The 9,697-nt window shown below is 55.9% G+C and overlaps 1 protein-coding gene across 1 annotated transcript; it reads left to right on the top strand.

Moving 5' to 3' along the window:
- Positions 1–544: 544 nt before the first annotated feature.
- Positions 545–1,240, top strand: Dnajb8 (DnaJ heat shock protein family (Hsp40) member B8). Its single transcript, XM_036180327.1, has one exon. It carries the CDS (start codon positions 545–547, stop codon positions 1,238–1,240), a length of 696 nt encoding a protein of 231 aa, XP_036036220.1.
- The last annotated feature ends 8,457 nt before the right edge of the window (positions 1,241–9,697 follow it).

Here is a 9,697-nt window from a genome sequence, read left to right as displayed (position 1 = left end):
ACGTTGCTTGGAGCTTCTTCAACCCATCACAGCCACCCAGACGGCTCAGAGGACAGATCCCAGGAAGTCCTTGCTCTTCTCGACCACTGACATTTAACTGTGGTGCCATTGGCCCAATCCCACAGCAGACCTCCCTTTCCACCTTGGCTCTCAGGGAACCCAGCAAACAAGCCTCTGTGTAGCCAGGCTCACGCTCCAGGTCTTCCACAGTGGTCAGCCTCCCCCACAGCCCTGTGATGTGTAGAGCTTGGCAGAGGGGGTGGGGGGAACTTGCTGCTCAGTGCTTATGTCACAAAGGGCCCTGGCCCCAGCTTGGAAGGGGCCACCTGGGCCTAGCCCAGAGCGGCACTGTCCCCTACCCCCCACCCCTCTCAGTGGAGGCTCCACCTGTCCCTTAGAACCAGGAGGATGAAAAGCTAAATTCTCGCCACCCAGAGCCAGCAGATTCCAGCAAGTCCCCCACCCAAGGGAGGACCCCAGCCACTTGCCTCAGCCCTCCTCAGCCCTCCTCAGCCCTCCTAGTCAAGACCCCTCCACCCTTACCATGGCCAACTACTATGAAGTGTTAGGTGTACAGTCCAGTGCCTCCGCTGAGGACATCAAGAAGGCGTACCGAAAGCTGGCTTTGCGTTGGCACCCCGACAAGAACCCTGACAACAAGGAGGAGGCTGAGAAGAAGTTCAAGCAGGTGTCTGAGGCATATGAGGTCTTGTCAGACTCTAAAAAGCGCTCTGTGTACGACCGGGCAGGCTGTGACAGCTGGCGGGCCAGCGGCGGCGGTGGCAACGTGCCCCACGGCAGTCCCTTCGGTGCTGGTTATCCCTTCCGCAATCCTGAGGATATCTTCCGTGAGTTCTTTGGGGGAGCAGACCCTTTCTCCTTTGATTTCTGGGACACCCCATTCAGCGACCGTGGCCGGTCCTATGGTTTACGTGGGGCCTTCTCTTCGGGCTTCGGTGAGTTGCCAGCCTTCATGGAGGCCTTTTCGTGCTTCAATACCCTGGGCCGTGGTGCGGGCACCCGCGCCACCTTCTCGTCCACTTCCATCGGTGGCTCCAGTTCGGGCAACTCGGGGTTCAAGTCAGTGATGTCCTCCACGGAGATGGTGAATGGCCACAAGGTGACCACCAAGCGCATCGTTGAGAACGGCCAGGAGCGTGTGGAGGTGGAGGAGGATGGAAAGCTCCGGTCAGTAACTGTCAATGGCAAGGAGAAGCTCATGCGGGTGGACACCAAGTGAGAGCCACCCAGCCAGACCCTGGGCCAGTCACCATCATAGGGGGCCACAGTAGTCGCAAACTAGTGCTTAATAAATATGCTAAGTGAGTTTGTGTAGATACCTCTCCCATCCTCAGGGATGGGTGTGTCATCGTAGGCCCACCGTGTGGCTGCCACAATTCTACAGATACACTCAGGAGCTTGAGGTCTCCTTGCCCAGCACCAGCTGTTTCCCACAGGAAGCCTAGGCCAGGTCTTCAGGTGGCTGTTAATCTCTGTCACCTGCCCCTTCTGCCATCCTCATGTCCTGCCTCACCCGCTCTTTCCATGTCCCTTCTCCAGGATGGCCGCCATCCTCACAGGTGCTCCCGCTCAATTCCCACCTTTCCTTACTCACTTACAGCGGAGCAGCCTTCCAGAACCACGTGTCTCTCGCTCCCACACTGCTTTCAACCTTCCCTACTCCTGCTCTGGGCCAGGTCTCTTGGAAAGATCTTCTGAGGTGTTGACACTCAAGAAGGACATTCTAGGTGGTGGGAACAGCATGTGAAGAGCACCCGGGCAGGGACAGGCTGCCCTGTTGGGAGAACAGGAAGAGACAAGTGAAGGGAGTATGAGCAACTTCGTGGAACACCCCAACTTTCACATGTCGGGGTTCTCGACTCCATATCATGGAAGAGAAAACTGAGGTAAAGGGAAAGGTATGCACCTGACAGGCAGCTGAGCCGGCGCTCCGTCCTGGGCTTAGAGCCGAGGGACCAGCCTTTAACAGTGGCCGCCACGGTGATTATTACCACAGGAGGGCAATGGCAGGCGCGCACTGGCGGGTGCTTGCTTCCTGAGGGCTGCAGCAGCAACCACTAAGGACTCCAGGGTTCACCCTGGCTTGTTGCAGAGTGTACCCCTCAGGTAAGGGACAGATCCTATGAGCACTGAGTGGATGAGCTGAGCAGACATTGCTCCTGTGGAAACTCCAGCTTCGGAAGGGGCCCAGCCTGGGGGTGTGGAGAGGAAGGAGGTACATTTCAGAGTTCTGGGAGGACAACAGGCCAAAGGGGTGTTCTGGTGCTCACGAGGGAGCAGTGACGGCCAGGAGGCCTTAAGGGAGCCTGGTTAACTGAGGGAACCAGGGGAGGACTAGTCCCCATTTCTCCACACAATACTAGGAAGAGGACCATTTGGGGAGGGGTTCAGGCCACTGGGAGGTGGGCCAAGGAATCTTCTTCCTGTTCTAGGAAGCTAGGTATCACCCCAAGATATCCAGGGCCAGCCAAGTGCTGCAAGTGTGGTGGCCAGAAGCTGTTGACCCTGAGGCCTGGCCTGGGCTCCGGTTCCCTGGAATATGCCTCCGAGGTCCTCAGGCAGCCGGCAGCTGGACACAGCTAACCATGTTACTGTGTTAGGGCAAGGGAGCTGGGGCACACAGAAGGCAGAGACCAAGCTCCCAGCCCTTCTTGGGGACTAACTTTATCAAAGTCCCCATGGCACCAACCACCTGACCTCTGCTCCCGTTGACCTGCTAATGTCTCTGATCACTGACCAGCTACGGCTGCCTCAAGTGGGCTGCTTAGGGCAGACAGCTGCTGGGCAAATCCAATTACAGCCTAGCAGCCCCAAACAGCCACACACTCCAGTTGGGTGCCCAGAGGAAATCTGGGAGCTTGCCAGACTCAGGGATTCCAGTATCCCAAGAATCTTGGTGCCAGGGACCACTGGCTGTTCACTTCCTGAGTCTCACCCTGTGTCCTCTCTCTCTCCAGCACAGACATGATATGGCATTCCCAACCCTCCCCTAGGACAGCCTTGAGTCCTCAACCCTGGGTCCCAGCAACATTTTTTGCCCATTCTGCAAATGGGAGATCTGAGGCCCTGCAGGCTGTGGGACCTGGTGGGATACCACAGTGTAGAGGGACGCTCAGGGAAATAGACCAGAATCTTAAACTGGTTCAGTGCCCTTTGTTCTCCCCATAATATTGTTTGGCATCACACTGTCCTCTCTGGTGGGCCATACTTCCTGAGAGCCATAGGCAGTGTCCATTTTGGATCTTCTGTGAGAATCCCATTTCAAGGTTCACCTGTGTGGGAAGTAAAGCCTGCTAGTCTCTTTCTGGTTCACTAAATTCCTCCTAAAAAGCCCACTCTCTGTTATCTCCCAGGTGGCCTCAACAAACCTCTCTGGGCAGGGCATTCTGCCCAAGATAAATGTCTCCTAGAGCCCTTCTGAGTCTAGAGTGGGGACTGGCTGCCCATGCCCCACCTGAGTCTTACCTCTCCGAAAGGGGCTCATGTGGAGACTTGCTAACCATGGACCCTGGCTGCCCTGTCCTGTGGTGTGTCAGGATCTGGGGATGATGTATAACTTTTTCCTGCTGTCCCCAGCTGCTTCCCATCCTGTCTACCTGGACATCCCACCCTTTCCCTGTCCTGTTTGTTGATCTCACCCCATAGCCAGAGGAGTTTCTAAAAACCTGAAAGTGAAAGTCAAGGGCATTTTGAGATGCTCACTGAGAGAAGCCACCATCCCTCACCACTCCTGTGAGGCCAGGAATCACCTGCCTCCTTTGCTTTGCTCCAGCCTCACCAGCCTCTTGACTGCCTGCACCCAGCACACTCCTGCCTCAGGACATTTGCATAGGCTATACCCTCTGTCACAGCCCCCTTCCTCCCTAGGTCCCTTGCAGCCCCACCTCAGTCCTCTGCTCTCTCCCGCTTCCCAGCTTCTGCATAGTGTAACCCTGTTTGGACTCTCAACTCCAATTCATCCATCCAGCTTTTCCAGTCTCAAAAGCCCTTTCAGGCTCTCTCTATTCGCCACTCCCCAACTGCTGTGTCCTACAGGGGTTCTGATGGTCCAAAAAGGCCCAACCATGTTGGAGAGAATACACAACACTGACGTGGTATCATAGAATATGTTACACGTAGGATACCATGGCCTTGGCGGTGAGGCCCATGAGAACAACCTGCAGCCTCTGCTCTGGGAAACTGGTTTCTCTGTGTCCCGAGGCCTGGCTAGGTAGGCTTTCAGAGGGCTAAGGGTCTGTGTGGGCTGAAGGACATCAGGCTTGCCCATTGTTCCCAAGCTTTCCACTAACCTAAGCCATAAATATGATCAGCCTGTTTTATAGATGGAGAGACTGAGGCTCCAGGGGCAAGAGACCAGGCCAAGGTCACATGACCACACTTTGAGCTGCTCTGCCCCCTGATCCCCTCCCCTGAGCAAGCCGGGTGGGTGGGGCACAGGCAGCCTCCCCTCCCTCTGGCCCTTGATGTTATCACAGCTGATTTAATTTCAAAGACGGATTGAGCCATGGTGGGAGGGAGAGCCACTATCACAGGGCCATCTGCCCTGTTGTCATGGGGATGGGCTCCCTGGATTGTGCGGGACCCAGATAAGGGAGTGAGCTGAGGGGGTGTGGGTGGTGGGACTGCAGAAAGACTGAGATCAGACAGAGTCAGAGAGAACAGGGAGATGGAGGAGAGGCAGAGGGACAGGAGGGACCCTGCAGAATGGAGGGCTGAGCAGGATTCCAGCAAGGCCAGTGGCTGCCACACAGGTGACTGGGGACGAGCATGCTTGGTCACCCACAGCCTGACTATGAAGCCAGCCTGCCACGGGGCCAAAAGTGTTCCTACTGGTCCAGGAGGACCCTGGGGCAGGGTGATAAGTGGTGCTAGAGACCCCAGTCAGTCTGTCTGCTGTGACAAGTCGACACACCCCTGGCAGCTCGGCTCAGCCAGGAGCCCGACTGTTTCCCTCCAGAAGCTTCTACCGCACCATCAACATTACCACGGTGATAGAGACTGTGTTTTGCCAATGGAGGTACGGTGCCGAGTACCCTGTGGTGTGCTGTGTCTGCCAACTACCATCCAACCTCAAGCATCTCTCTTACGCACCCTGCAGGGTGGGACTGTCAGTCATCTCCCAGAAAAGATTACGCAGAGGGCCTCGGCACTCATGCAGCCGAGACTGTCAACCGCTGAGGGCTGTGCAAGGGAAGGGGTTGGAATGAAACCGAAGTCTTGCCTCTGCTCTGCCCTCGAACCGAAGACCTAGAACGTTCCACCATAATATAAGCTGGAGTGGGGGCAGTTCCATCTCAGCAATTCCTGGGCGTCCCTTCTGCTCTCTGTGGCAGCCTCCGCCTCACACAGGGCCAGCTCTCTCCTCTGTTATCTTAATTGTGGAAAAGTACATGCAACGTAAAATTGACCACTTCACTGTTTTTCAAGGTGCAGGGCAGTGGCTTGAAACCCATCCAGGGTCCTGCTGCTGTCCTCATCACCCACCTCCAGAGCTTCTCCATCCTTCCAAACTGACACTGTCTCCACTAGACACCGGTCTGTCCCCTCCCCGGCCCCCTGGCACCCACCATCCCACATCCTGTCTGGACCTGGATCTGGCGGCTGGGCGGAACCATACCCATTGTTTAGTTACCAGGAGGACTGGCCTCGCCCTCCCTCTCCTTTCCAATGTGGGCCATAGAGGATCGTGAGTCTCAGTGTCTGGGGAATACTGACCCCTCCCCAGGCTGGGCAGAGTTGGAACCGGTCCTCATTAATGGTGGGGTGGTGTCACAGCCGCTCCCATGCTTGGTGGTTCCTGAGTTGAAGCCATGGTGAGGCTGGAATGTCCCAGCTCATACCCCTGGCAACATCAAAGCATACAAAAGAGCATGAACTAGAACAGCCACAGTGTGCACCCCCACCCCACTCTGTACCAGAGCTGCACTGGGAACAGCTGGCTGGCTAATGGACGGAAGACTCGTGTACATCCATAACTTTTCTTATCAAACTTTTTGGTTTTTGGTTAAAAAAAAATCTTTTGAAAGAGTGTCTTGCTATGTTGCCTGGACTGATCATGAGCTCTTGGCGCAAGTCAGCCTCCTGCCTCAGCCAGCCTCCAGAGGGGCTGGGATGATAAGGGCAGTCCTGAGTTAGTCCCTGTCTGGAGGGGGCTGGATCCCCAGCTTCAGAGCCTGTGGGACCAAGGCAGACTGTTTGCCTTCCATTGTTTCTGTGACAAAAACCGGCAACCTTGGTGCTTCCAGTGAGACAAACTTACCCTGTGTCGGTCCACAGCGGTGCTGTCAGCCTGGCTCTCCCAGGGTCTAGGGGGTCTGTCCTGGCCTCTTCCAGCTTCAGAACTGGCAGCCAGCATCCTTGGGGCTCTACAACTCTTGTCCGTCCTGCCTGCCTCTTACAGGGCCCTGGGGGTGCCACTGAGCACCCACAGCCATCTCCCAACCTGAGTCCTTCATCTAGTCTTCCCTGGAGAGTCCCTTTGTCCTGTGGAGGACCAGGGCAGAAGCATCTTTGTGGGGGATATTATTCACCTCCTCTCCCCACAGGACCACACAGAAGAGCTGGTGGAGCGACCAGTTCATCCCCATCTTCTCCATTGGCTCTACACCCAAGGGGCCCATTTTCTAGGTGACAGAGAGAGGACACTGAATGCCTGGCGTGGGGCAGGACCTGGGCAAGTGCAGGTCCCCTGAGTGGATCTAAGGGCAGGAGGATTGTCCTGTCTGGGCACAGAGCACAGGCCAGGCCAGAAGGTGGTTGGCTGGGAGCAGGGCTGGAAGGAGGTCCTATGTGGTGTGGGCCTGGCAGCCTCACTCAGGCAGGGGGTTGACACCAACCAGGATGAAGCCAGCAGCCCATACAGCCCTTGATGGAGTGCCTTTGTCTTTCTGGTGGAGACCACAGGCTTGTCCCTTCCTCTGTGACCCCTGTTCCTATACTTGTTTGTTCTCTCTCTCCCTGGCTCTGGGAACACTCCAGCGGACACTCTCAAAGGCCGTGTCCCTTGTCTTGGGGCCTTGGTCACAGCAGTGAACCCCCTTATGGGTATACTGTATGACAAGGACGACCACCCACTCCAGGAAAGTGTCTTCTGTAGGCTCAGACAGCCAGGTGGATGTGGCTGCCCCTCGAGTCCCTCCCATATGCCACAGATCCACCACAGTACATTTGCACCTTGGGCTAGAGACCACCCAAGCTCAGATAGCCTAAGCGCCCCCCCCCCCCTTTAGCAGATCCCCTGACTGAACTGCCTCCTGTGTTTCAGGCCCTGGTTCCCTTTGGCTTGTCCCTGGGACAGGTTCCGCTCCATAAGCTATGTAGCATGGGCTCTGGGCAGCGCTGTCCGGGGCCACCTGCCCGCCGACCACACTGTGCTGTTACACCCCAAAGCAGGAACCTGGCACCGCCAGCCTCTCAAGCCCCCAGGCGCCGTGGTTACGCCTGCGGTCACCCAAGCAGCCGGTCAGGAAACCCCTGGAGTAGTTTGTAGGATCTGAGTTGGTGGCTAGGGTGCAGCCATGTTCTCTAAACACCAAGGCTGCATGGGGTCCTCTGCCTCTTGGATCCCACCCAGGAGCTATTACCTGGCCCTCCCCAGCCAGACCAGCCAGAACTCCCACCCCCATGCCATTGGTTACCCATTTCTTCTTTTTGGGGACCATCCACCCTGGCTCTCTGTCCATCTGCCTGGGCCCAGTCTACTCACCAAGGGTAGTGACAGATTCCATCCTGACTCTAGCTTGCCTGGCACAGGGTGAGTAGAAGAGGCTTGGAGGTATAGAGAGAGAGCTCTGCCCTGTGTGGTTGGGGAGGTGCCGTTGGGTCCAGAATCCCTGTGGCCACGGGTGAAGGAGGCCATGGGCACCTTCTTGCCACAGCAACTTCCAGCTCTCTCCTCAAACCCCTCTGCCACAGGATCCTGACACCCCCTGACCTCAACAGCCTCTCTAGGAAAGGAAGGCCAAGGCATTCACTGTGAGAGACAGCACACGTGTTACTTTAAATTGATATTTAATTAAAAAGTTAATTATTAATTAGGCTTATCGGCCAATGTGGTTGCTGGCTGGGAAAGGCTGGTTTATGGCCACCCACTGCAGAGTTTTTGTACTTGTGGCTTGCCCCAGGCTGTTCCCACCACAGTTTGGCCCCTGGTCTTACTATCTATGGGTGGCTCTCCTCTGGAGGGCTGGCAGACTCATTGGTGTTAGATGAGTACCCACAGGGCTCAGCTGTCACTCAGCCACTGTCAACAGCTGTGCCCCAGCTCGTCTTTGCTGGTCAGGGACTGAGCATTCTGTGGGAACCATCTCTACGTGTTCTGTGATGTCAGCAGCTACTGCAGGTAGGCATCAACTCCGATGGAGGTAAAAAGCTTTCACGGGGTGGTGCGCGTCTACTACAGCATCTTTGTGGGGTCACCTGATGGCTGGTCACATCTTTTGATAGATTTAAGGGTCAGTACTGGCATCAAGGGCTCCCAGTGTGGTCCACCCATCAAGTTAACCATCTGCTTCTCACCCTCGACCTTGGCCGTCACTGATAACTGTGCCAAGTTCTACAGTCAGGGGCCCACACGGTGGTGACATCGATCCTTCCTGTGTCATAATCTGGAATTCTGCTGGAAAGGACATCCTCAGCTGCTGTCAGCTACTCACTTTGTGAAACAATCCATGGACAAGGCAGGCTTGGTGGTCAGGCTTTGCTTTTACTTATTATTGGTAGCACAACGAGACAGTCCCTGCTGTGTCCAGAATTGTCTTCTGGAGGGTTCCAGCCCCCTTTGGAGACATTGGGATGGCTGGCATCTGTCTGATATCCACACTGCCTTCCTCTGACACAGGTGGGCGCCTCCCACGCAGGAGTGCAGGTCGCTGGCACAACGAGGCACCCATTCCTAGCTCCTGTTGAGGGAGTGTGACCTCTGACCTGCTTCTAGTGGGATGTGGAATTTAGAGACACAGTGGAGAAGGGGAAGATTTGAACTCTCCACCACAGAGGAGAGGGAGGGCAGTCGGAGAGAAGCAGGCGGGGGAGCTTCAGGCGCACTGAGGTAAAAGGAGCATGCTTGAGAGAGGGGCCTAGGCAGGGGAGAGTGAGAAAGAAGCTGCTGGGTCCTTGGGGAGGTGGGAGGTCCAACTGCTGGAGACTGTTACTCTTGGACCACATTTAACTCCTGTACTGAAGTTGCAGGGAGGGCACACACACACACACACTCGGTGTTTGGTCACAGGAAGATGAGGTATTTCTGTAGTGTCTATTTTTTTTTTCCTGCAAAGTTGGAGATGGGATCATTTGCTGAGGATGAGCTAGGACTTGGGGAGTTCCAAGTGGATGAGGAAGACAGAGGAAGACAGGCAGGTGAGAGGGTCTGGCAGGGTCCTGGGCTGTTAGTGCTGATGAATCCACTCAGGCTGATCTGCCCAAGGCATGGCTTGCTCCTGCTGGCCTCCATCACCCTGGGGCCAACAAGGAGGGGGAAGCCCCCTCTAGTGACTGCTAGATGTCCCTGCGTGACCTCCACTCAAAGGGTCTGAGACTGAGGCCTTTCTTCCCCAGGGTGGTTTGGTCATGGCAGAGCCTAGCTTTGGAGACTGGGTCAGCAGGCATGGTGGCCTTACTAGAGACTCTGTGTCAAAAGACCAGGGGAGGTCCAGGAGGTAAGAGTCACCTTCACCAA

Source organism: Onychomys torridus, chromosome 3, assembly GCF_903995425.1.
Source record: "Onychomys torridus chromosome 3, mOncTor1.1, whole genome shotgun sequence".
Classification (NCBI taxonomy): domain Eukaryota; kingdom Metazoa; phylum Chordata; class Mammalia; order Rodentia; family Cricetidae; genus Onychomys; species Onychomys torridus.
The sequence above is the reverse complement of the archived record's forward strand: the minus strand, read 5'-3'. Positions and strand labels throughout refer to the sequence as shown.